At 44.9% G+C, this 27888-nt stretch overlaps 1 protein-coding gene across 3 annotated transcripts in view; it reads right to left on the bottom strand.

Moving 5' to 3' along the window:
* Positions 1-27888, bottom strand: part of CRYL1 (crystallin lambda 1) — a 153373-nt gene that overhangs the window by 11109 nt on the left and 114376 nt on the right. For all 3 annotated transcript variants that reach the window (XM_080799160.1, XM_080799161.1, XM_080799162.1), the window contains 2 exons: positions 24461-24622; positions 16888-17082 (listed from right to left, as the gene is read on the bottom strand). In XM_080799160.1, coding sequence (XP_080655286.1) covers positions 16888-17082; positions 24461-24622 — 357 coding nt within the window. The remainder of the gene's footprint in view (positions 1-16887; positions 17083-24460; positions 24623-27888) is intronic.

Genomic DNA, 27888 nt, shown 5'->3' with positions numbered 1-27888 from the left:
CACCATGCCTGTCTTCCCAACTGTATCCTCCTTCCTCCTTCGCAGAGACAAACAGTCAGATTTTTGTAAGAACCATTTTTCTACTTTTAAGATTTGCCATCTATGATTACATTCCTGAACCACAGTTCACTTTATGCTTATTTTTATCTTCTTCAAAAGGGACTCACACATTCTTTTGTGACTTGCTTCTTTCACTCAACTTTATGCGTTTAAGATTCACCTGCGTTATGCGCAGTTGTAGTCTGTCTGCTCTTGTTGAGGTATAAAATCATAGTTTACTTATCCACCCTACGGTTCATGAATATTTGGAACCATTCTTGTTCCAGGCTCCCGGGGCACACATGCAAGAGAAGTGCTGTCCTAGGGCACAACAGCTTCAATGTTACTGGTTAATGCTAAGTGCTTTCCAGAGTGGTTGCACCCACACACACTGCCTCCAGCTGCATACGTGAGCTCCCATAGCTCCCCAGCCTCTCCAACGCTTGATGGTATCCCACTCACAAAGTGTGGTTAGTCTGCTAGGCTCTCATGACGTCTCACTGGGTTTCCTACTTCTCTTAAATCATCCTACTGTAAGTTCATTTGGACTGCTAAGGAGAGCAAATTAATTTATTCTGTTTACTCAAATGCTGACAGGTTTTACCCCCTTCACTTCTGATAGCAAAGCTTTTAAGCGGCAAGGGGGCAGCAACAAGGAGAAAATGGTATATACAAAGTTTATGGTCGTGTCCAAAGCTATCAAGAAAGTAATTGTCGAAGGCATTCCTGTCTTCCTCTCCCTCCTCACCAAGCTCTTAGGGCCAGAAGGGTGGCTTCTGGTCGTCTCTCCAGGCTGCCTAAAGGCATTTGCCATGGGATTCCTGAACCCTGTGAGCTCTGGAATGCCATGAAAGGCAGCCAGGCAGGGGCTCTGCAGACCCGCCCTCACCCTGGCCCTCCCTAAGGTTCCAGGTCAACACCCCAAACAGCCTGAAGTTTCCATACTGTGCTCAAACTGTAAAGGATGCAAATATGGAAGGCATCCTATGCGTACAATGCTATTTGCCTTGGCTCTCTTCTTCTTTAATTGCGTTCAGTATGTTTAGAGCCGACTTCTGCAGGACTTCAAAATACCCCAGAAGTGAGCCACCCAGAGCAGTAACTTTTGATCTGTAAGTATGTAAGCTAACAGTGACCCTGACTAAATAAAGCCTTAGAAGGATTCTCCACCTCTGTCACCATGTGGAGGAGGAGCCACACTTTCCTCCAATTCCAAATATTCTCCAAAGTGACCATCTCTGTTTTATCAGTTATTATTCAGTAGCTGAACAAGACAGAAGAGGGAAAAGTTTTAGTATCTTTTCTTCCTAATTCCTTCTTTCTGCCCCATTTGGATTTTCTGAAGTAGATTCTCTAGGCTTGAGGTTTTGCCCAGAAGTACATGCAGAGAAAAGAAATGGTCCTAAGTAGTAATGAAGCCAGGATGCTCGCCGGTCTGGGTTTTGAGTTTACCCCTGCGGCACTCAGTGCTGAGGCAAAGGTTCACGATTAAGATATTCTGCAGCTCAGACAGCTTCATTTTGCTGTTAAGCTCCACTCCACCCGATCCTGTGACATCTGTGGCCCTCATGCTAATATTATCAGTAATAATCACAATTGATGATCACAGAGGCATAAGAGGTAGAAATAGGCACTTGAGTTGAGTTGAGTTGAGACAGCTCAGACAGCTTCATTTTGCTGTTAAGCTCCACTCCACCCGACCCTGTGACATCTGTGGCCCTCATGCTAATATTATCAGTAATAATCACAACTGATGATCACAGAGGCATAAGAGGTAGAAATAGGCACTTGAGTTGAACACACTGATCATCGATTCCCTGGAAACAGATCCTACACCGCATGCTTGTTTGAAGACTGAAACTCTACCCACTCCAGTGTGTCTCTGGTTCAGTTAACATTTGCAGTACAGCTATTAGTACTTCCCCCATTTTGTGGCCTAATTCTCAAGTCACACGTACAAAGAAAAGCCCCAAGTGGTTAAAAAGATTCCAAAAACTCATAGAGCACAACAAACACTAGATCACCATTAGTTTAAACCCTGGTTTGCATCATGTCCTGAAAAATCACTCAGCAAGGAGAGGCCAGCCAGAGTGGTAAGGAAACCCCTTTACTGAAACCTTCTTTTCCCTAGTCCCCTTACCTAAAACCTAAGACTTCCTAGGAGCAACCAGCACACACACTGGGTACCTTGCCTGCTGGGAATGCATGCCCATCCTGGGGTGGGAGGGCAGGACTGCCCTCTATGAGTAAGGGCCAAATGCAAGACAGTTCATAAAGTACTCAAACTCCTGTGATAGAAGCTTGAAGTATAATTAAAGGTTGGGGATGCATCAGGAGGGGTCCTACCAGATAGAGACAGCTAGTAGGTTATATACATAAAGAGATTTACTTCAAGAGATTGGCCTATGTGACGGAGGGTATTAACAAGTCTGAAATGATGATGGTGGGAACCTCCCTTCTGCCCTTAAGGCCTTTCAATTGATTGGATGAAGCCTGCCCAGGGTATTAAGAATAATCTCCTGTACTTAAAGTCAACTGAGTAGATGTTAACTAATCACATTTATCAAATGTCTTTAAAGCCACATCTAGGCTGTTTGACTGAATATCTGGGCACTCTGTCCCAGCCAACAAGACCCTCACAGTGGACAGAAGTTCAGAGCACTGTCCTCCTTTTCAGGTATCTTGGATCTAGCCCTTTATTTGTGGGAGAGAAGGTGAGAAGACACATCAAATGGCCAACAACAGGCAAAAGGTTGATCTGATGTTTAGGACACAGAAGAAGGGGTGGGGGTCTGGCAAATTTAGGGATGCAGTATTGATGAATGAATCTCCTGGGACTATATCCCCTACGGATTGCCAGCTACAAAGAATTATTCTTCCTTCTCTCTGATCATCCCATTCTCTTTTTCAATTTTCTGATTCAATTCATGTATTTTTTGCATGCCCTCATTTTCACTTACTTTCCTCATTTTTCTTCATGCCATCCTCCTTGACCACTTCTTTTTTTACTATTTCCCAGCTTTTGATCTTCTGTTTGGTTTTGCTCTATTTTTCACCACACTCAAACCTGAATTTTCAGGTTTCTCTTGTGCAAATACTGCTCTAACTTGGCTTCCACCATCGCCACCAGGAATGCAGGAATCTGTACTAGGTCCTGCTCCTCCACCCCTCCCCAGCCAGAGCTGTTTGAGCTTCAGTGCACTGTCTCAACTGAGAAACGGGAGCCAGAAACAGTTTCATCTTCGGAAAATGTCAGATAATGAAATGCAACAAACAAGGGCACGAAGGTGCCACTGGTCTTGGGTATCACTTTGGTCAGAGACCAAGGACCAGCAGTTACAGGGAGAGCCCACCTCAATCTCTAGAGTGAGTACAGAACAAAGTTAAACTTCAGTGAGCTCCCCACTTCCCACCACCCCTGCAAAGATGTTTCAGGGATAAGCTACACGAGAATAATCACTGAGGCAGAAATAATTCAAGTATAAGTGAGGGGTTCGGGACTCTTTTTTAGAAACATCCAACTCTGGAATCCTGGTGAATGGTAGATAAAGTAATAGAGTTATAGACTTTGAAGTATAAATTAAGAACTATCATGATGGTTCACAGCATTTCTCATGAGAAACAAACTAGAACCATGAGTTAGTTCCCTCCATTTACATATTACATAGTTTTGTTTTCTATACACTTGGACAAGTATTACTTCTCCTCCACACAGCATGAAACTGGCTCCAGAGCAAGAGGAGGAAAGACCTGCTCCAACCGCCCCGCCCACACTACCTTCCAGGGAGGTGAAGCAAACGCAAGATTTTAATAAGAAAGAAAGAAAAGACTGCTCAGTGCAGCCCCACTACTACTCAAAGGCTTGTGGTCAGGTTTGTGAGCTGCTCGGCTTCTTGCCAAAACCTGTAAGTTTTCTTAGAAGCAAGGCAAAAACATTCCTACAGAATGACTCAAGCAAATTTTGCTAACTTGTGGAAGAGCTGACTGAACACCACATTGGCTGATGCAACAGGACACTGATTCATAAAACACCCATTGTCCAGAGACCGCTGAGAGGGTGCCCAGGGGAAAGGAGATGAAAAGGACAAAAGATAGACTGTACCAGGGAGGTGGTGGGAGGTGAGCCCACGAGTACGATGGATGGCAAAAGACATGGGTCAAATCCTCTGAAGGTGTCTCTGCTACAACTGGCAGGTGGCAAAGACATTGCTCCTCTCTGACAGGGAGATCCCACTGCCAGCAGTTATGCTATGAAAAGCCCCAGAAGAAGAGACTACCGGCAAGGATGTTCATGGAGGTGTTAGGATGACTGAAAACTTGGAACTATCTTAGAACAGTTGACAATAGGGGAAAATTTTTATTTTTAAAAAAAGATCAACTAAAGGAAATATTAAGCCATTAAAAATGGAAACTTGAACAGTATGGTACTGCCACAAAAACAGACACATAGATTAATGGAACAGAACAGAGAGCCCAGAAATAGACCCTCAACTCTATGGTCAACTAATCTTTGACAAAGCAGGAAAGAATGTCCAATGGAAAAAAGACAGTCTCTTCAACAAATGGTGTTGGGAAAATTGGACAGCCACATGCAGAAAAACTACACTGGACCATTTCCTTATACCACACATGAAAATAGACTCAAAATGGATGAAGGATCTCAATGTGAGAAAGGAATCCATCAAAATCCTTGAGGAGAACACAGGCAGCAACCTTTTTGACCTCAGCCATAGCAACTTCTTCCTAGGAACATCGCCAAAGGCAAGGGAAGCAAGGGCAAAAGTGAACTATTGGGATTTCATCAAGATCAAAAGCTTTTGCACAGCAAAGGACACAGTCAACAAAACCAAATGACAACTGACAGAATGGGAGAAGATATTTGCACACGACATATCAGATAAAGGGCTAGTATCCAAAATCTATAAAGAACTTATCAAACTCAACATCCAAAGAACAAATATTCCAATCAAGAAATGGGCAGAGGACATGAACAGACATTTCTGCAAAGAAGACATCCAGATGACCAACAGACACATGAAAAAGTACTCCACATCACTCGGCATCAGGGAAATACAAATCAAACCCACAATGAAGATACCACCTCACACCAGTCAGAATGGCTAAAATTAACAAGTCAGGAAATGACAGATGTTGGTGAGGATAGGGAGAAAGGGGAACCCTCCTACACTGTTGGTGGGAATGCGAACTTGTGCAACCACTCTGGAAAACACATGGAGGTTCCTGAAAAAGTTGAAAATAGAGCTACTATATGACCTAGCAATCACACTACTGGGTATTTACCTTAAAGATACAAATGTAGTGATCTGAAGGGGCACGTGCACCTGAATGTTTATAGCAGCAATGTCCACAATAGCCAAACTATGGAAAGAACCTAGATGTCCATCCACAGATGAATGGATAAAGATGTGGTATATATATACACAATGGAATACTATGCCACCATCAAAAGAAATGAAATCTTGCCATTTGTGACATGGATGGAACTAGAGGGTATTATGCTGAGTGAAGTAAGTCAATCGGGGAAAGACAACTATCATATGATCTCCCTGATATGAGGAAGTGGAGATGCAATGTGGGAGGTTTGGGGGGAAGGAAAAGAATAAATGAAACAAGATGGGATTGGGAGGGAGACAAACCATAAGTGACTCTTAATCTCACAAAACAAACTGAGGGTTGCTGGGGGAAGGGGGGTCGGGAGAGGGTGGTGGGGTTATGGACATTGGGGAGGGTATGTGCTATGGTGAGTGCTGTGAAGTGTGTAAACCTGGCGATTCACAGACCTGTACCCCTGGGGATAAAAATACATTATATGTTTATTAAAAAATTTAAAAATTAAAAAAAAATGGAAACTTGAGGAAAGCATTCCTTAAAAAAAAAAAAAAAGATTTATTGATTTGAAAGAGAGTGAGCACTTGTGGGCACAAGCTGGGGGAAGGGGCGAGAGAGTCCCGAGCAGACTCCGCTTTGAACTCAGAGCTCGATTTCAGGACCCTGAGATCAAGACCTGAACTGAAATCAAGTGTCAGATGCTCAGCTGACTGAGACACCCAAATGCCCCTCAGGGAAAGCGTTCTTAACAGAGAAAAGATAGGAACATAGTAAAATAAAAGCCGTTGACTGCTTTAGGGTGGGGGAAACACAGGTGGTCTTTTTTCCCTTTGAATATTCTTCCGATTAAACTGTTTAAATGGAAACAAATTAAAAACAGGAAGGGAAAGAGAGAAGAGACTTTGTCCCCCTACAAGGGACGCTCCAGAGCTCTTTAGGCCCCAGGTGGTAATAACTGGCTGGTATGTTTTTTCTTACTGTGCCATGGGTATAACAATGCTTTCAGGGAGAAAAACAATGTATTACAGAGTCTGAGAGGAAAGGAAAAGTCTTGACCTGAAAACAAACACAGCAGAAAGAATGCACCCTTCTATGCAAATATAAGTTTACTGCGGTCCACGAGGGCAGTGGGGCCTTCACTGGGGGGGTCCTCTGGGGACAAAGTTTTCACAAAGAGGTTTGCACCAGGAATATAAGCATGCCCTCCAAAACCAGAAGCACAGCATGGTCCCATCTCCGCCTGCCCCTCCTTTGTAATTCTAGCAGAGCTTCCGGCCCTCGTGGCCCCAGGTCAGGAGCGGTCCTGCTGGCCTGCTTCTGCCTATCTCATGGAAGGCAAAGGAGACCAGGCGACAAGGCCGCACAGTTTCACTTGCAGCCTCTCTTCTCTGCCTCTTCTTCTGGGGACCCCTTCCCTACCTCCCTCCTCTGTTTCAGGGGCCCATTCTTGCTGCCTGTTAACATTCCAACTCAGCCTGGAGGAACTGAAATCCATCATTTATACGGATCGATGACCTGTTGGTGATGATAGGAGTCAGGAGTTAGAGTAAGAGCATTTTCATTTTGCTTTGTTTAAGGGTTGTTAGAATACTAGCACTGAAGTTTTTACTTGAAACACAGTTGAAGAAATCCAGGCATGCCAAGGAGGTTTTTAAAAAATTGAGTGGTTAACGTTTTCTTTACATTTGTCTGTTAACAGGGTCTGGAGGTGTCTCCAAAATGTTAAATCAGCAGGAGCTCTCCTTTCAACAGGGTGTTGTTGCCTGCCAATGTGGCCACTCAGAAAGTAACCTCCCATAAAACAGTAAATCCTATCACTTCTCACAGACCCTCAGGACTAGAAGGAACTCTAATTAACCGATGATTCCTAGCCAGCAACTACGACCTTCAGAAGAGAAAGAATTGCCATTTCCTCAGGGGCTTCCACCTTCCCTGGATGGCTGTGGGGAGAAATTTCTTCAGTGTGTGCCACAGCCAAGTCTAGCTGCTCATCAAGTGAGATGGAAGCCCAGGAACACAGGGCCAGCCTGTGCACAGGCGGCACACGGACCTCGGCTCCAGTGTGAAGCAGGAGGAGCTGGGCAAACATGCCAGATGCTGTTTGTGCCCAAAGCCACCAGCCTACAGCCCAGCATCCCAGCAGTCCATCAAGGCATCGTAACACACCTTGAGTGCTATGTGGATTGAGTCTGCCCCACCAGACGGCAGACTATAGCTTGCCTCTGAATGGCGTCTACTTAACTTCCTCCTCTCCCAGGGTCAGTGCTGGACACAAAACACTTGCTGAGCCATGGCTGTGGCTCTGGTACAGTTCTGGGGCTTCTTAGAATACCAAGATACTCAATGTCCTTTCAGGGCTGCCCTACAGATGAAAAGCACGGCCTTCTCTTGTTATCTCTGACCAGAAGGCCATGGACAGGAAGCTCTCTGAGCTTAAAGCCAGTGTGAAAGGAGGTCTCAAATAATTGAGAAGATGGTCCTGGTCAAGGAGGTGACACACCTGCTCCAAAGGCCCTATGCTCCCTACAGGTGTGCCAGCTGAGTCCTTGCCTGAGAAACAGGATGGCGATGAGGAAAAGGACAGTCATGATGGGTCCATGACAGCCTCTGGGAAACCTTCACAGGGTAAAAGAGCTAGAAGAATTAGAGCCAAGAGAACTCTTTGGTGTCCTCAAGTAGTGATGAACTTGCTGCAACAGAGAGGCTGACCCCAGGCTCTGGAAGGCAAGAAAGACAGAGGCCAGGTGGGCACGGGACAGTGGACCCAAAGCGTGTGAATAAGATGGAAAAGTGAGTGTGCTTCAGGTGCTGGAGGAGTGGGAGACAGTTTCCCTCATCATACCGATGTCTGGGCTATATTTTCAGGAGGTACAATAAATAATGTAGAAATGGCAGAAAAATATCTTAAGAAAGAGTTGTGCTGGGTGAATTTTGCCTTGGTGAGAAAGAAAAAAGAAATGCAGAGCAGAATAGGGAACAGTGGAGATGAGAGGCTGGAGGACTCCATGTACGCCGCACCTGAATCTGAGCAGATGAACACAAAAGAAGGAAAGACAGCATGAGGCAGGCAAGGGCAAGGGAAGGCACTGGACAGGAAGTGAGGGGAAACATGCCTTCCCTATATGATGCCAGGAGACCTGCCCAAGCAAGGCTGGTCCCCGAAGGGAAGCCCAGCCCAGGAATGAAACAGGCAGAGAGAATTGGGGCACCTGGTAGCTCAGTCTGTTAACCGTCTGCCTTTGGCTCAGGTCATGATCCAGGGTCATGGGATCAAGTCCAGCATCGGGCTCCCTGCTCGGCGGGGAGCCTGCTTCTCCCTCTCCCTCTGCCGCTCCCCCAGCTTGTGCTCTCTCTCTTTCTCTCTGTGTCAAATAAATAAATAAAATATTCAAAAAAAGAAACAGGCAGATGGAGATGGCATCACTTCTGGAAGAACATGAGGCTCAGAGCAGGGTAAAGAAATTCCCAGATCCCAGAGTTCAGGGAACAGAGCTGCTGCAGGCTGGTTCTTTTCAGTCACAAGTAGGTTCAGTCAGACACTTTATGCATTATCTCTTTAATTAAAAAAAAAACAAAACTCAATTGTTAAGTTTAAATTTTAAAACATATAAAATGTAGAAAATCCTACAGTTGAAGTTACAGTGTGGAGGGCAGGAGCTTGGGTCTTTCTTGACTCCTTTAGCCTCCCTTTACATGACCCACCCTCCTACATGACTCTTCTTGCCAAGTACACAGACAGACGTCGCCAATGTCTGAACCGTAATATTTTGCTTAATCAAGCCTCAGCTTTTTCCCCCTGGACACATTCCAGGTTACCCATAGCCTGGAGCAGCCCACAGCATTTCCAACACCTTCCCTGCAAAGAAAAGCTTCTAATATAACCCTACCTTCCAAGTGCCTGTAAGCAACTGCTTTGAACATGCTTTTTCTTGTCAAGCCTCTCAAACCACAAGACTAGTGTTGCCTTTCCGGATCCTGAAGCCAGTGAAACAAGTGCCTTAGCTTGATTCTGCCCCATTTTCTTCTTTTCAGCCTCACTGGACTGTCTTGTACTATTTCTCTTCCGGAGAGAAGGCTGAGTGATTGGCAGGGAACATAGTTCCTTGGTCACAGGGTACCTACTCAAGGGGACATTTTATGGAAAAGAGCAGTCAGTGAAATGCTGGGTCTCCCCAGGCTGTCAGAAAACTACGGGCCACAGAGGTAGCCTACTGTCCGATATGGGTTTCTTCTCCGAATGCTGAATATGTGGGAAGTAAACTTCCTGAGGATTATTGTGAACTTGGAGAACTGGACCTGCACTAATACTGGATTATAAAAGGAGAGAAGAAATCACCTCCACATGGTCACAGCACATGTGAGAGAAATGTAAGAGATGGTTATAGTAGTAAAATTATGATTTCAGGTCATCTTTGCCTCTAAAATACGTGTTCGCCCCTTTCTGTCCCTTGTGTCACCTCCCATTCCGTAGGAGAGCTTGCTGTACATTCTAATTTAAGTGTGGCAATTCCTGAGGAAGCAGGCTGCTCATTCATCTGGCCAACACAAGCCCAAGTGCACGCTGCACAGGTACACAGGATTTGCAAGTATGAGAAGCCTGCTTATTCCCGGCTGTCACCCCAGAGGGACCCACTGGTGTTCACACAGGCCCATGACTAATAAGAGGAAAACCTGGCCATGATTTGCATCCCTACTCCAGAAATCAAAAGGCTAGATGAAGGTGGATGATGCAAAGTGCGTGGCCTGTGTGACAAGGAAGACGCCGTTTGGGCATCCATCCCCACCAGTTCCAGGGAAGGCCGGCTTTGATTTGGAATAATGACTGACATTTTCCAGGCAGTTACAACCTAGCATTCTTTTGTTCTAATGTGTTTGTGTTTTAACTAAAGTGAAGTAAATCCTTCTTTAAAGTTGATTTTCATATAACTTTTGGGATAACCCGAGGTATTCAATGTCACAAAACTAGAACTGGAAATCATAGCTTATAAAGTGACCAGGTAACAGTCTCTCCACTAAGCAGAAGCTGGTTAGAGTTGCATGTTTATCTGTCATAAGCCTGAGTCAGGCAGAGAGGGTCAGAAACAAGGGACATACAGGGACAGAAGAACATGGAAGGAGAAAAGACAAAAAGGACAGTAGAATATATCACTCTATCTCACTGAAATTAAGCCTGGATCAATTGAAAGTTAAATTAGTATTTAATGTTATATTAAGGCAAAAAAATACTGCCTATAAAACTAAGATGTTAAAATGTTTTAAAAAAATAGTTTACCTTAAAACAGATGAAATACAACACATCAAAACATTGAGATCAGGGTCTCATGGGGGAGAGAGCCAGGGCTCCTCCAGCTTCACAGAGCCTAGGAATGTCCTGCAGAGCTTATTAAAATGCAGGGTCTGGTTCTGCAGGTCTGGGGGTGGGCCCTCAGGGGCTGCATGTCAAACAAGCTCCCAGTGAGGCCCCCGCTGCCTTCCAGAAGCCTCATGTTTGGCCTCATGTTTGTAGCCAGGATGGGAACATTTCAGCTCAGGGCTAACATACTGGTGGCAGCTGTTGCATACAAAACATTACACGGGATTTGGGGACTCAGAAAGCATGGACATCGTTACCAAGACCACAGTCCATAACACTTACAAAACCACTTTATGCCAGGCATGTCCTAAGCCCTTTCCATACATGACACCGTCCAATCCTCGTCACCTTCCAAGGAGAAACAGACCCACTGGTGCTGCCACTCACAAGTGCAGACACCAAGGGCTGGAAGTGGCACAGGTGTGGATCCCTACCAGATTAAAGAATGGTGGATCAAACCACTCACCCTCTCAAGCCAGTGTCTTCATCTGTAAGGGCAAAAATAACAATGTCCGTCTCATGGTTTTAAGACGGGATGATCTGCAAATATCTGTAAATCATGAAAACTATAAATGAAGGTGCTTTGTAAACTTTTAAATACTACACAAACTGAAGTTAAACTGATGAGGAGACAATCCTCAGGGGTTCCCTGTGCTAAGACTCCTCATTCCTCTGTGATAGTCTCATAATTATATTCAACAGAAACCCCTGAATGAGTTTATCATAGGAAGTTTCCTCGGTTAATTTTACTACGTGATCTCTGAGATACACTCTATTAACTGAAACAATTCTTCATAAAAGGAATTAGATCCAGATCCCATAAACTACGCCTGCCTGACAAGAAACTGAAAACTGAATTTCTGCAGCTCAGGGCAGGAAGAAAAGAAATCTAGCCTCACAATTATATTGCTCAGAATGATGACTAAAACCTGAGATAAGCAATTACCAAAGCTCATTACCAACACATTCCAACAGGCTGAGAATCTGCTGATGGCTTCCTGATTGACTCCAGCTCACCTCCACCTACCCTACCTGGATGGGGCAAGAATTTATGGGCAGTACAAGCTCAGCTGTTGTCTGGGCGAGGGTTTATTATCACAGCACAACTTCCTTTACTGTGATCATTAGCTTAAGAATATTGATTTACAGAGAAAGACAATTATCATGTGATCTCCCTGATACGAGGAAGTTGAGAGGCAATGTGGGGGATTTGGGGAGCAGGAAAGGAATAAATGAAACAAGATGGGATCGGGAGGGAGAAAAACCATAAGAGACTCTTAATCTCAGGAAACAAACTGAGGGTTGCCGGGGGTAGGGGGGTAGGGAGAGGGTGGTTGGGTTATGGACATTGGAGAAGGTATGTGCTATGGTGAGTGCTGTGAAGTGTAAACCTGGCGATTCAGAGACCTGTACCCCTGGGGCTATAATACATTATATGTTAATTAAAAAACATTTTTTTTAAAGAATATTGATTTAAAAATCACATTCCTGGCTAACAGGATCTTGTCCCCTAGTGACCTAATCTTGGGCTACTAGACTGTAGCCAGACTTGTTCATCTGGCATTTCCAAGCCTACAAAGGCTGCTCCATCCCAATTCTGAAGCCAAACTGGAAGGAAACACATGCGGTGAGCATCAGTGAGACAATACAACAGAACCCAGAAACCCTGTTCCATCAGATACCTGGCTGCCCATCTTGCTCCCAGACAGCCCTTGTCTTTGCCGAGCTTACACGGCTGTGTGGGGCCAGACAAAATCACAGTCAATGGTAAGAGGCAAGACAATGTGTCACGGTCTAGACTGCCACTAGGACAAGGTGTGTCTTATTCCCAGCACTTTCTCTTTCTGACCAGGAAATGATGTCTGCAGCTCACCTTCCTCTTCTGGAATGGGCAGGTCTTCACAGGAACCTCCCTTACCTTTCCCTGCTCCACCCTTCTTAGAGTTTCTCACCCAGGCTCGGCTGCAAGTATTAAAATATGCCTTCCAGAGCTGGAGAATGAAATTCAAAACAGGAACACCATAAAGAAAATCAATGAAACAAAAAGTTGCTTCTTCAAAACAATCAATAAAATTGATAAGCTCTAGCACGACTGACAGGAATAAAAAGAGAGCAGACAAAAATCCCCCACATCAGGAATGAAGCCAGGGATATCACTACAGACCCTGTAGACACTAAGAGGATATGAGTTAAAAAGTTATACAGCCAACTTTATAAAAAGTTATAAAGCCAACAACTTTAAGGTCTTGAATTCAATAACTCAGAAGAAATGGAACAATTTCTTAAAAACCACAGGCCCCCCAAACCCAACCAAGATGAAACAGATAACCTGAAAGGTTCTTTTAACCATTAAAATCTGTAATTAAATCTGTAATTAAAAATCTCTTGGAAAAGAGCCCTCCCAGGCCCAGGTGGTCTCACTGGAGAATTCTACCACTTAAAGAAAAATTAACAAAAATGTTATAATCTCTTCCAGAAAATAAAGAGGCAAAACTTCCCAATTCATACTATGCATTATTACTTTGTTGGCTAATGCAGTGTTACTTTCATGTCAAAATCAAATAAAGACAGTAAAAAAAAAAAACCACAAAACTACAAAACCAGTATTTCTTCTGAACTTAGAAAAAAACTCAACAAAACATAAGCAAACGGACTCCAGGAAGGTCTAGAAAGAATTACACACCTGGTGGTATTTATTCCAGGTATGCAAGGCTGCATCAACATGGAAAATCAATTGATGTTACCTACCAGATCAACAAAATTAGCGAGTGGCAAAACAGTGTCCTTCTTCTCCTCTGACAACTGCGTAAGACACCACCGTGGCTGAGTGGAAACGCAAATCATCATTCTGCCAGGCCCCCCTGCCTGTCCCACTGCAGCTCATACCCTAATGCCTGGGTAGGACCCCTAGAAATTCACACTTGCAGCTGATTTGTGCAGAGCTGTTTACACTCAGACAACGTGGGACAGGACTCCTCAATCCACCCCCTGACGCGCGCCTGAGAAGCCTGGACAGCAGCATGCAGCCCCATGTTCTGCCCAAGGCCTCCCACTGCTCTGCAACCAAGTCACCTTGTAGCTTCCATACCTGGAAACACACCAACCCTAGTTTGGGTCAAAGAGAAAAGGTTCTGCCAAATTTCAACGTGCTCTGTGGCTCAAGAAAGGAGTAAGACTGAAGTGCCCATAGTGAGTCCTTGAGGAGAGCAACCCTGCTCATCTCAGCTCATGGTGTTCTCTACGTCAAGGCTGAGCCTTAGCGTGTTGGCCCACACACAAGACCCACCCCAGAAGGAGACAGTCTTAGAAAGATAAACTCCATAATATCTTTGGATCTTTTGAAATTAAGAAGCATAAAAATCTTCAATTTTTACTGTAAGACATCCCCAATTCAGCTCCTTTTTATACTAAAGTTGCTCCTAGATGTTTTGAGGTAAACTTGGAACACCCTAAAATCTAAATTCAAGTTCAACTGGCTCTGAAATTGTGAGTCAAAAGGGTGTCATTCAACCCCAGTGCTGACTGGGGCTCAGCACGTGCGTGCAGATTTGCACGGAGCAAGGTGGGGCTTGTGAGAGGTTTTCTCACCTTGCCTAACTTTTCATGTCTTAAGTGGAAACTAACCCCAGGCGGCACAGGTTTTCCTTCAAGAAATTCAAGTGATAAAGTCAGGACTTCTTAAGCCAACCCACCTAATGGGCAGAAATATTGATCTACCAGTCCCAAGGGAAGGGTGGTGGGAGGTAAGAAAAACGTGTCTTTTGTGTGTCTGCCGGGCTGCAGTGTTGAGAACTCAGAGGGAGGAGCCTATCGCACTTAGGTGAGCAGGGGAAGATTTCTCTGGGGCTCTGCTAGCCCCAGGATCTAAGGAAAACAGGGCCTGCTGTATGGATGTTCAGGGCCCACACCTGCAGCATCTCTGCCCACAGAAGCAACTACTTTGGGAGCAGGTGCACAGCCAGTGTGCTAGTGCCCTTTCCACGTCTGACTGGCCAACAGAGCAGGTGTCTTTGAGCAGCGATGGTAGAAGCACCCGGAGTGCAATACAGGCGGCCCTACCCCCTCCACGTATTCCCCCTCTGAGCCCCTGCCCCACAGCTGAAATACTCCACCTGTCACTTAGTCTCAGCAGAGCTCAGGGATGTCCGCCGTTCCATTCCCGCCTCACACCACCCTGGAGAGAGGGACCTGCAGGTTCTACATCTGCCTGAATTGTCTATAGGTCATCTTTATTTTTTTTAAAAGCGAGTTGTCTTCTAGACATTCACCAAAAAAAATTCTTGAGGTTCTATTCACACTTTATCTTCTCATTTCTGTAGCCTCATCTCAGTTTGTCAGAAACCATGTCCTGCTGGATTTTAGAGCTCGGTGCCTTACAGGGACTCCAGGCACACGAGTCCCACAGCAGCCAACATAGAGACACAAGCAGGATTCTCAGATATGTCATCCCTGGGAACATTCCTGCCAGCCAGGAACATGAATATACTCAGCCTACTATCAGCCCCTGGAGAGAGGACAATTAAAAGGAGGGCGGGCAAAATGAGGCAATGAGAATACCAGAGCGGCCAAATTCAACAACCCTTCTAGCTCTCCCTCCACTGCTCTTCCAAACCCAGAGCTCCCAAACCACAGCTAGTTCCACTTTGTGGTCAACACAGAGAGAATTCTTGTGTAGGACTCCCACCTAATTCCATTATACCAGAGCCTCCAAGTTTTTCCGTTGAGTTGGCTCACATCATTCTGATTGGAGAAAGCAAGATTTACCTCCAGGCTTTTATCTCTTTAGGCACAAGCTACCTTACCAACAAAAAAACTGCCTTAAAAGCTCTCGCAGTGTTTAACTGTCATACTGAGATTTTCTTGTGGTCTGTTAAAATGTTCCCCTATTCTAGATAAGTGGAAATATTTTTAATACAGTTCCACGGGGTGCTTTCAGCTCAGTGTGTCTTTAAAATATTCTACTACTGACTGACATTCCACAATTTGAGAAAATTAAGACTACAATCTTAACAATGAAAATCCCAGGACTCTGCCTTGATGATATAGGAGCCCTAAGTGGATTTAAACAGTGAGGACACAGAATTGTAGCTTTATGTGGCAAACGCACACGGCAGTCAGAGCAGATGACACGTCTAACAAGGACGGGACGGAACACGAGAACCAGGATGCGGGAACAACACATACATCGTGCACTGGGAAGCTGAAAACAATGGCCACAGGCCAGCCTCCTCGTTCCTGTCTCAGGCTGGGATTTGCAGGCTCCCACAGGAGGTAAGCCAAGGAGTGGGCCTATTCCAGGAGCAGACAATTCAGCCTGAGCTCCAGTTCCCTCTGCCTTATGTACCCAGACAGACCCTCACTCACACTACCATGTTTCTGCAACAGGAGAGTGGGCAGACAGTGTTGCTTACCCATGCAGAAGCTGGGGAAGCATCAGCAAGCGAGTGGACAGAAACCAGATGGTCTGAGCCCGAGACCCCTGGCCTCTTCCCTGAAATCTGGTGGCTGCTCACATTGTCTATCCTGCCCAGCACCAGGTCCTTCATACAAATGTATGCAGCAAGGTGATCTTTAAAGTCACATATAAAATCTTTTCAGGAAAGGACAGGTTAAGTGTGTGTGTGTGTGTGTGTGTGTGTGTGTAATGTCCTGTTTATATATAAGATGAGCATATTGCTAACAAGTTTAAGGCTTACACATTGTTTCTTCCTCAAGCTCTTGAAGTAAACTGAATTTCTTTAGAGGATACAAGTTTACTCAAAAATGTATTTTTTCCTCCTCTTGAAAAACTGTAAAACTGGGGGGGGGGAACCTGAGACTGAGAAAACGCAGTGTGTCACACAGATAATTATGTGGTAATGGTATGAGAGGGCAGGAAACAGAGAAGTCTGTCATCAGGTGTGAATATCAAATGACTTACTGTAACAGAGGAATCTCTGAAACATACAATGAATTGCTATCTTACCTTTTATTTTCCTTGCCTGTTGACTGAACTTGAGAGAAGAGCTTGCCCTCAGTCCCCAGAACACAGCAAGCAGGACCAAGGGCTTCTGACTTTCCCACCCGCTACCCGCCCCCCATGAGGCCCCAGGACACTGCTGCCACCTTCCCATCCAGCTGCCAGAGGCTGGAAGCTGCCCACACACCTCCACGAGCCGCCAAGCCTCACTGATGACGGCATACTGGAGGCGATTCAGGGCAAAGCCATCAATCTCCTTCATGACTCTGACTGGGGACTGTCCAATCTTCTGCATCAGGGCGTAGGTTCTGTCCACTGTTGTGGGGGCCGTCTCCGGGTGTGGGACCAGCTCGACCAACGGCACATGATATGGTGGATTTACCTTACAGAGAGACAGAAGGGGAGAGGGTCAAAAGACAGCCCTGGAGCTGGGGTGCTGTTCTGGCAGACTCTGTTTGCCTAGCTTGAATGGCCAGATGGGGCAGATTGTCTTTAGAAAGGCCTTTTTAAATTTAGCACCCAATGACAAGAAACTTGAAATATAAAGTAATCCACAAAGGAGGGAAAGAAAAAACCTGAGCACAGAATTCTGTGGTTTTATTTATAGAAAAGTCAGTACCACCATATGGGGTTGAAATTTGGAGGTGCTGATGACCATCCTACACATTCAGGGCTAATTCCCGAACCCCTAAACTCCCCATGGGATTTCTCAGCGACCTGCTGTTTAGACCTGTTGGCTTCTACCTATTCCCAGCCAGCCTCCAGGGCCACTCTCTCCACAAGAATCGCCACAGGTTCTTGCTATTCTACTGTGTTAGTATTAAAAATCATTGACAGCATCTTCTCAAACTTGGTATTTCCTTAACTCCTCCATGTTAAGCCTCAAATGTCTGCCCCCCGCCCAAATCAAATCTCACCTAGAAATCACACAGCACCGGAACTCTACCGCAGCCCCGACATCATGATACGCTCTGAGATGGGAAGGGTTGGTCCACAGTGAGTAGGTCCTAATGGAAATGCTTGCCTAGCTCAGCACTCACAGTTTGGGCTCCGGTTTTTTTGGTGTATTTTGAGAAACTGTTCTTGAATATTCCCAAAGAGAATTATTCCCGGTGCAAAGAAAATGCTGCTTAGTGGTACCTGATTAGCCTTGCCATTAAAAGCCAAATGCACTGCAATAAATTGTTCCCCAAATGATCCTTTTAAATAATTTTTCCTTAATACATGGACAAAAATTGGTAGAATCTTATAGTCACTTCAAGAAGCATCCATTTTGGGGCGCCTTGGTGGCTCAGTGGGTTAAGCCTCTGCCTTTGGCTCAGGTCATGATCCCAGGGTCCTGGGACCGAGCCCCGCATTGGGCTCTCTGCTCAGCAGGAAGCCTGCTTCCCTTCCTCTATCTCTGCCTGCCTCTCTGCCTACTTGTGACCTCTGTTTGTCAAATAAATAAATAAAATCTTTAAAAAAAAAAAAAAGAAGCATCCATTTTATGGGTCCCTGGGTGGCTCAGTCAGTTAAGCGTCTGCCTTCGGCTCAGGTCAGGGTCCTGGGATCAAGCCCCCCATTGGGCTCCCTGATGAGTAGACAACCTGCTTCTCCCTCTCCCTCTGCCTGCTACTCTGCCTACTTGTGCTCTCTATCATTCTGTCAAATAAATACATTAAATCTTTAAAAAAAAAAAAAAGGAAGCATCTATTTTAAATGACTTCTACAGAAAAGGAAAAGACAAATTTTCTTTCTCCTAGGACACTGCTTAGGAGAGGCCTCTGGTCCACACACAGCTTACTTCAGAGATTCCTTCTGCTCTCAGCCTGCCCTGGCCACTCTCTCAGCCCTCTTAGAAAGCAAGAGAGGATAGTACCTGTTTTCACATAAGTAAGTTATAAATCAGTGTCTCAACTGAATCACTTGTCTCCTGTCTATATTGAACTCATAAAAATGTCTACTCTGGCCTTTTAAAATATCAGAACTGAAAGTAAGTGTATTTTTGATGAATTTTATCTTACTGTCAGACTAAGATGTTGGGCTTAAGGTCTTCAATGTTGCAAGGCTCATGGGTAGCAAAAACACAGACTGAGACAACAGTTAAAAAGCATTGGTATACACGACTTGCTAGTTTCCTCAGGCAAGTCTTCCTCACAGGCTTTCCTCCTGTCCACACTCTCCTTAAATGGCGGTGCTCCCAGGCTGCCACCACTGGCCCTCTGTGCCCACTCTCTGGCTCTGGGCAGAGCTCAGCTGCTCCCAGGGCGTCCTCCCCACCCCAACATGCTGAGATTTCACACACAGCTCACCTCCCACTTCAGGCTCACGTTTGTAATTGTGCACTGGATACACCCCTAGGATAGACAACAAGCATACACTCAACCTGTCACAAATTAAACCCCCGTCTCTCCCACCCTAAACCCCAGTCCTCTGCCTAGCTCCATCTTGACGGGAACGCCATCAAAGTGCCAACACCCAAGTTAGTACCATAAGAAGTATCCTTGGCACCTACCTCTCCCTCGCCTCCCTCACTCCCCTTCAGTGATTCTGTCAATTCTAGTCATCTCTCTCAAAAAACCCATTCCTGCTACCACACGCTTAGCTCAGGCCATCACCTCCAACTGAGATTTTGGCGCTCTCCTCACTGGCCTCCCCCTCCAGGCTCATTCTCTCTGTCACTGCCAAGGGGATCCTCTGTCTGGCAGGGGGCTGTCAAATCCAAAGACAGGAGAACCCAAGGCTGCCAGGACTGGGGGCAGCAGAATGGAGAGCTGCTGTTTAATAGGGACAGAGTTTCAGTTTCAGAAGACAGAAAGTCTGAATGGATGGTGGGGGGCCTACACAGCAGCGTGAATGTGCTCACTGCCACTGAACGTATACTTAACCATGGTTAAGATGGCAAACCTTATGTGTATTTTATCACAATTAAAATTAAGGGAAAAGCCCCTAAAAACAGGATACTGATCATACCACCTGCAGCTCAAAACCCTGCAGGATCCTGATTTCCCACCACCCACTAAAATACCACTGCACAATCTGGCCCTTTGGCTTCCTAAAATGGATGGAGTTGGCATACTTCTGTGTCCATGCTCTCAAGTCAATGAGCTTCTGAGAAAGGAACTCCCAGAGTCTGAGGGCCTGGATGGGGTCATTCTTGCTGTGGCACCTCAGTCCTGGGACAAGGACCCTGATCCCTACTACAGGCTCAGAGATGAACAGTGGCAATGACTGGTACCCTTTAAATTTAATATGGTAGAAGAGGAGAGGTGGGATCAGGAGAGGACAGGAAGTAAGCAAAGCAGGAGACTTTTTTTTTAAAAAAGATCTTATTTATTTGACACAGAGAGAGACAGTGCATAAGCAGGGAAAGGGGCAGAAGGAGAGGGAGAAGCAGCCTCCCAACTGAGCAGGGAGGCCAATGTGGGGCTCAATCCCAAGACCCTGGGATCACGACCTGAGCCAAAGACAGACACTCAACAGACTGAGGCCCACAGGTGCCCCACCAAGCAACTCTGTTAAACAGAAAAGGAATGGCTGTTTCCCAACTGCTATTCTGTTTCTGACATGGAAGGTAGGACCTGGGCCTTTGGCTGCTGGAGTCTGGGAGTTAGACTCAGAAACATGCCCTCAAGAAACAGGAAGAACAAACAAAGGTAGAAAGTAAGCAACTTTTTAAAGGTTACAGGAGATGGTCCTGGACTCAGCCGGCCGTGAGGCTCTTTGAGAGCTCAGGTTGAGCCGGGAGGTTCAAGGGGAGGCATTCTCCATTCACCTCATGAAAAGCCTGCCCAGAATCTGGACCAGAGCCTGGAAGGCATGTGATCACGATGATAGCACAGCACGCCCAACACAGAGGCTTCGTTTATTTTCTCTGCAGCAGATTAAACAGAGTTAAACTCACAGAGGAAAAGCAGACTGTCCCTTTTCCCAGAAGACAGGTGCAGCAATTTGCAATTCATTCTCACAGCCCTGCTGGGGAGGGGGTACTCCTGACCCTGTGAATTCCTCTTCCTCTTAACAAGAGGAATGTAAAAATGAAGGGGTATATAAGCCCTCACCATTTTGATAATTTAGGTAGTGAAGTCCTTTCATTAGTGATAAGCCCCACCCCTCTTCCTGAAATCACCCTCCATAAACAGAGGGGGAAAGGCAGCTCCTCTGAAGGCAGCAGCTGGCCATGTGAAACAGGCACTGCTTGCACACACATGCACACACACACACGTGCTCTCCATAAACAGATGAATATTCAAGTTACCATCAACATGAGGGTAAACGGTTCCGGATCAGGTGGGAGAGTGAGTCGGAAAAGGTGCAAGCATGGGCAAGGAGTGCTCGGATGGGAACATTTGGGGCACCTTACGCAGGTAGAGCCTGATTTAATACCAGGCTGTGTTATAGTTCCGTGGCTGACTAGTAACCTATATGACAGTTGTGCGTTAGGAACTATTTCCATTCGAGACTATTTCCATTCGAGACCTGAGCAGATGTGTGTCCTTCCCAGGCAGCAAAATCTACAGGACATTCATAAGAGTGGTACCAAGAGCATCTGATGGGCTAAAACAGCACCGTTCAGCTCTGTGGGACCACCAGTCCCCAACGGAATAAAGGCTGTAAAGTGTGGCTGAAATTGTCAGTAGAAAACTGCTGCTCTGATTGATTGTTAGCATAGATCGACGTACCAAGAGAGCATGCAACCCAACTCAACCTTCAGATAATCACCAGCCACCAAATGGCCATCCCTGAGTCCCTCCACACATCCACAAGGAGATGAGGCAGACAAACAAAGGCAACACAAAAAACATTTGAGAGGAAGAGCAGCAGGGACACAGAGAAGAGCCACACGAATACCCCTCTTTCTGAGCCTGTGACTTCCCTGGCTCTAGTCTATGAACCCTACTCAAAGTTCTCAGACTACCTGTATGAGAGAACACGCTCACCCACCCGTGCTGGACTGACCTGAAATCTCCTCACCCCACAATGAGAAAAGGTGCCCAAGAGACAATATGGGATGTAGAAACTCCTTGGCTGCTGGTTCTTCTGTGGAGGGGTGGAGGCAGCAATCTTTCACAACTGCTGACTCTCCACTTTTGCCCCAGCCTTTCAGAGTCATGAATGGGCTTCCTTTTCCTTTACCTATTTCCTGTCTGGGCAGAGTCATGGGTGACGGGAGCACAAAGTTGAGGCAGTGGCATGTGAGCTGACGCTCTGGGCTTCTCCTGCTTGGCCTGCAGGGCTAAAGGGAAACTGTAGCTCCTCAAAGACCATAAATGGTTCTGGATTACTCGGGGACTGTCCATTCAGCTTAGGTTGAATTGTTCACAGACGCTTTTTTCCCCACTCTCCTTGAGCTCAATGGAATGATTAAACAACGGGCAGCACCAGCACAAAAGAAAGGATAAAATTCCTAAGACAGTCAACTTGGGTGATTTCATCTGCCTTGGTTAATGTTGGCTTTGGTATAAAATAATCTACAAAAGTAATAAGAAATTAATTTTTGAAATAAGGTCTGAGCTTATTTTGGCTACACTGTTTGCCTTTGATTAAAGAAGTAAAAGTGAACAATCCTGGAATGGTAGGAGAACTGTCATTATTCAACAGTCACTGGCTGAACTACTAGTCAGAGGTCCTTGTTAGGTGTGAGAGGAAAGTGAGTAAGGTGTAGTCTCATCCATCCGGTGGTTTAAAATTAATAAGATTCCTACCTTATTAAAGGTGGAAAAAATAAAGGAATCTTATTAAAGGACTTAGGAGGTATTTCCTAAACAGTCTGACTTTGTTGTTTTTTTCTTTTATTTTACCTGACTTAGAAGTAAAATCTCTGGTTAGAAATTGGAAGTTTTCAAGCAAGAGGCTTACACCTTTCACTGAAGCAACAATCAATCTAATAAGTGGTTTATAGTTTCTGAGAGTCCTTTTTACAGACATGTAAATGTCACAGAAGCAAAGATAGCACATGTTTCATTGCACTTGGTATTTGGATGCTTCAGTTAAGGTCCCTCTTGTGTATCTGTGTGGTAGCTAGACGTGACCAGTTTTCTTCCATGTTCTGTGGGTCTAAGCCTCTGTATTTTACGACCAATCTCTACTTTCCATGGTATTTCAGTAGGAGGACATCTGGATATCCAGAACTATATAGTCATGTGAATGGTGGTCCAAGCAGTTCCTCTTCTCAGCATAGAGAATCCAGCAGGCATCTGTGACTCCCCCTTTTTCCTCAGTTCCCAGAGCAAGTCTGTTACCCCCCCTCACTCTAAACTATTCTTGCTCAAAAAAAGGATTTTCCCTGCTCTTAGTCTAGGACCCTCAGCCTCACTGAAGCCCTGGTCACCCATCCTTGGAATACTGCTCCAATTCTGTGAAGAAGCTGCTCCCCTCTCTCAGCCATCTTCAACATACAAAGAACCTTCCAATTACCCTCCAAAGGCAGCATTTTCACCACATCACGAGGCTGCTCTGTGCCTAAGCCAGTCCCAGCTCTTCAGAGCAACTCTCAAGATTCTGTACAACCCAACTGTTCCTTCCCAAGCCTTCCAGCTTTTTCTTCCTACTCCCCAAGTATGTGAGGTATGTGTGCCCTTCCAGTCAGACTGGTCTCCTCGCAATTCTATACACCCCACACTTGCTCTTAGCCCAGGGTCTTTGTTACATTGTTTCCCACTCTCTCCTCCCTTGTCAGCCCAACCCCATCCTGCCCAGCTTGGCCCCAGCTTCTCCATCAGCCTCCAATGGCCTGCTGGTGCCGGGGGTGGGGCCATGTCATCCACTATCCTAATTATTATGGCTTGGGCTAGGTCAGCTTTTCTAACCTAACAGGCTATCCCGGTTCTCCAAGGTCACACTGAGCTCAGGTGGTTCTCAAACTCCCACCAAGTGATTCCTGGATCTCCTCTCTGATTCTTCTTTCCTCACATTACCACATTCATTTCAAAAAGATTTACCATGTGCCTGCACATCAGTTTGGAACTCACTGTCCAATATACCTCACCATGGATCCCCCACTGAATAGGTCTGCCCAACAGATGTGTATAAGGGAACAAGAAAAAGGGGTGGGTGTTAACATGAATCTACTGAACCAGAATCTCAGGAGCAGGACCCAGGATCTGCACTTCAGCAACACTGATCCTACTCTGGATTGTATTGAGTAAACTGCACAGCACAGTGACATGGCTGCAAAATCTTACTCAATGTATACATTTTTAAAATGTACCTTTTCCCCAACAGTGGAATTCTGTGTTTAGTAGTCTTTGTCTTTAGCTGGATGGTGAGTTACATAAGGGTGAAAGTGTGTAAGTACTGCTCATTCTATCCCATTCTACCCCATTAGGCATTAGGTAAGCAGGTACAATTCAAGGCATTTGGGGATTAAATTCTTTTTTAAAATGCCGGTATCGGGGCGCCCGCGTGGCTCAGTGGGTTAAAGCCTCTGCCTTTGGCTCAGGTTATGATCCCATCCCAGGGTGCTGGGATCGGGCCCCGTGTCGGGCTCTCTGCCTGGCAGGGAGCCTGCTTCCTTCTCTCTCTGCCTGCCTCTCTGCCTACTTGTGATCTCTGTCTGTCAAATAAATAAAATCTTTAAAAAAAATAAAAAATAAATGCTGGTATCATACAACTTTCTATATTTCCATAAAAAACACTAAATTATACAATTTTAAATATGTGGCATATGACTTATACCTTAATAAAGCAGTTAAAATGTACTAGCAGATGAGTCCAAATGTATTGCTCCTGACAACCAGAATGAGATACAACCAGTTCCTGAGGTTTAAGGCACTCACGGGATGGGCCACAATGCACTGCTTCACGTGCTCCAGGCCAGCGAACACCTTGGAAGGCAGGAGGCAGGACGTGGAGCTGCTCAAGACAACTTTATCATCGACGATTTGATCTAACTGTGCGAAAATCTTCTTCTTCAGCTCCAGGTTTTCTGGAACACATTCCTGGAAGGGACATATTCAAATTACGATTCATGATACTGCACTCAGGCCCCAAGTAAAGCATATGTCATGTTTGATTCATTCCCCAAATGAATCAATCAGAAAACTACTAGCAATATTTAAGAGTAAAACAAAAAGCCTCCAAAAAAACGTAGCCAAATCTCTGTAACTCTGGAAACTGGGTGACGTGTATATGGGAGCTGTATTTTCTCATTTTTGCATGGGTCTGAGCATTCCATAAGGCAATCTGCCAAGTCCATGGGGGTGGACACGCCAGCGCCCTTGGCGAAATGCTACAAACAGCAACAGTAGTCACCACCACTTATTTTCCCTATTTGTCCTGACCAACGGATCAACTTATCTTCAAGGAAAAATCTTATCTTCACGAAAGGAATGAACATGTTACATCCATAATTCCCAAAAGACTTCTTGAGCATCCATTTCTAAAGGGAAATCCTTTTGAAAAGGACCTTTGTTTCTAAAAAATCTAAAATTACTCTAATAGGGGCATGGGAGGAGGACAGAAGAGCAAATTTGAATTAAGTGCTACAGATAACACTGCTCTGAAATTCTAATCACGCACAGAGCCAGGGCAGGGGGAGATGACATTCTCAAACACCCAAGTGTGGGCCCAAAGGTGAGGCCTGTTCCTGGGAACGTGATACACGTGGTGGGGGCTGCCCTGCTGCAGAAGGAAGCAGAGCGGGAGAAGGATACTCAAGCTGCTCCAGAGCTAGAAATACTAGAGGCGTCCTTACCCTCCTGCCACCAACTCCCCTGGGAAACCACACAGCGGTCACTCCTACCCGAGATGGGTCGCGGCTTACCTGGAGGCAAGAGGCCTTGCAGGCGAGGTTTCATGAATTTATAGGTTAATGGTCTCTGTATGGTCGGGTAATCATCAGCATTAGAAACCTAACTGGGGGCTTGTTAAAAATGCAGATTCTCAGGCCCTCATCCCAGACCTGCTGAATCAGTCCCTGAGGGTGGGGTCCAGATATCTGTATTTCTATCAAATACTCTGATGATTGTTGTTCCGACTAAAGTTTGAGACCCACTAGTCTGAGGTGTGTATCCAAAGAGTGGGTCGCCTATACTCTCAGTGTGACATGGTACCAAATATATCCTTGAGAAACTCTTCACTCTGATGTCAGAGTTCTGTCCTACCCTCCTCCCCCCAGCTACTCAGGGACCAACCAAGGACGTCCCGAGTAGTGTGTTAGCATTGTGGTAGGAGAAATGGTATAAACACCAGCAGGTAACCAAAAGTGTGTAAAAGTGAACAATGCAATGCTGAAGGATTCCTAGTAATTATATGAGAATCACCCCTCAAAAATAAAGAAAATATATTCAAGTTTGATTTAATAATACCTAATGACAAACTCCATTTGTATATCCTCTACAAGATTTTAAAAGTTTTACTCTGAGGGTAGGGAGTCAATATTGTATTTATTTATATTTTTTAAAAAATATAATCAAACTATGTGAAATTTTATTAAGAACAAAAGGTCGTATAAGCGTCACATCTCAAAGACAGGGGAAAAAAGGGAGTCATTTAAGAACTGTAAAGGCCATTGTATTAAATCCCCTTATCAAAAGGGGGAGAAAAAAAAGCTACAGTAGCTGGCTGGTTGTACTGAGTAATTCCTGGATCAGTTAAGTCAGCAAGTTGGGTTAAGTTTAAATGGAGCCTTGTAGTAAAGCCAGAGACTAAGAATGATGCAGATACTGTTTAAACTAATAAAAGAGTCCTCATGAATAGCCTTATTGTGAGCCTGTCATGCAGATTCCACCCTGAAATTCTATCCCTTTCTTCAGATCGTTTGATTATCAAAGAGGCAAGAAAACTTGAACCAGAGGAAATCCAAACCTGCTACAATTATGTAAGGGTTTTTTAATGGCACATTTGCTTGAAGTTTTGTTGTTGTTGATAGTAACAACTGTGTTCAGTTTGGTGGGCCAGGGTTATAATGCCTCTGTCCATATCAAGCCTTGAGTTCATTTCCTTGCTATTCATTAGGGAGCTAATACATCTTGTCTAAGAAATGAAGTCTCAAACACTGTTAAATCAGGACCTTCATCACTTGTGGTTGATTGCAAAGCTAAGAGAGGCTGGGAGGAAGGGCTGAGAAAGGTACCAAACGGTGAGACAGCTGAGAACCTAAATGCAAAGCAGCCTCACTCTCTGTGAACTATAGCAATGTGACCAGGTGAGAAGGCACTGTGACCCTACCTGGATCATCAGAAGGAGTTCACCCATCTCAGGCAGTATCACACAGTGAAAAGGCAAGGCTAAGTTAAAACACTCCTCTTTCCTTTGCCTTCTTGAAAGTAAGAAACTGAATGATGGTATTATAGGGATAACTTTTAATTCTCTCTAACTTACTTATACTTTGAAAGGTAAATCGTTTATAAACTTCGGTGTTTTGTTATTAGTCAGTTACCCATGAGGGCATTTAACTCATTAGGAATGTTCTAGAAAAGCAGCATGGCCATGGCAAGTCAGTGTGCTGGATAATTCCCTGGCAAAGTTTATAAGAACTCTCTTCTGAAGTTTACTCACTTGCTGTGCAACAATACACACTTTCCAAAACAAATATTTTCATGGGGAAAATGAAATTTCATTGATTTTTTTTAAAAAAAATCAATTCAGCCATTTTAGATAGGTGTCCTGTTGCTAGAAAATCTACATTTGTTAATGCAAAACATCTGGAAGCAACCTTCAATGTGCTTTCTGGAAAGAAAGTAAAACAAAATTAGACCTCAACACTTTAAGTATTTTACATGCAAAGCAATCCTATTAGACATGGGAAAGACATGGCAAGAAAAGAAAGGTGAGCTAAAACCCACTGCAATCACGGCAGAAGGAAATTCATTCTCAAACTGAAGACGGAAGTAATATGCATTACGAAGTCTGTTAGCGCTAATTTTATCTATTCACATTTTCATTATTGCAGACACTAAACTGTACAGTGCCCTGACTAGAGGCTTATTATTTTCCTTAACATCAAAATAAAGTTTTTAAAAGCATCTTACAAACCCTAAACAGAGTTTACAATAATCTAAAACAAATTATACCCAATCTAGAGAGAACTTTCCAAAGTAAAAATCAGTGTAGACCGTATTTAGGAACGTTACTTCCTGGGGATTGGGTGTTAAGGTTACCAGGATTATTGCTGTTTGCTTTAAATAGCAGTCCTTTCTGTGGGTGACCACAGGGGATGGACAAGAAGCTGAAGTGGCACCTGCATCAACTGCTATCCTGAGGA

The sequence above is a fragment of the Martes martes genome, assembly GCF_963455335.1.
Source record: "Martes martes genome assembly, chromosome: 3".
Taxonomy (NCBI): domain Eukaryota; kingdom Metazoa; phylum Chordata; class Mammalia; order Carnivora; family Mustelidae; genus Martes; species Martes martes.
This window is presented reverse-complemented; position numbering and strand designations above follow the sequence as displayed.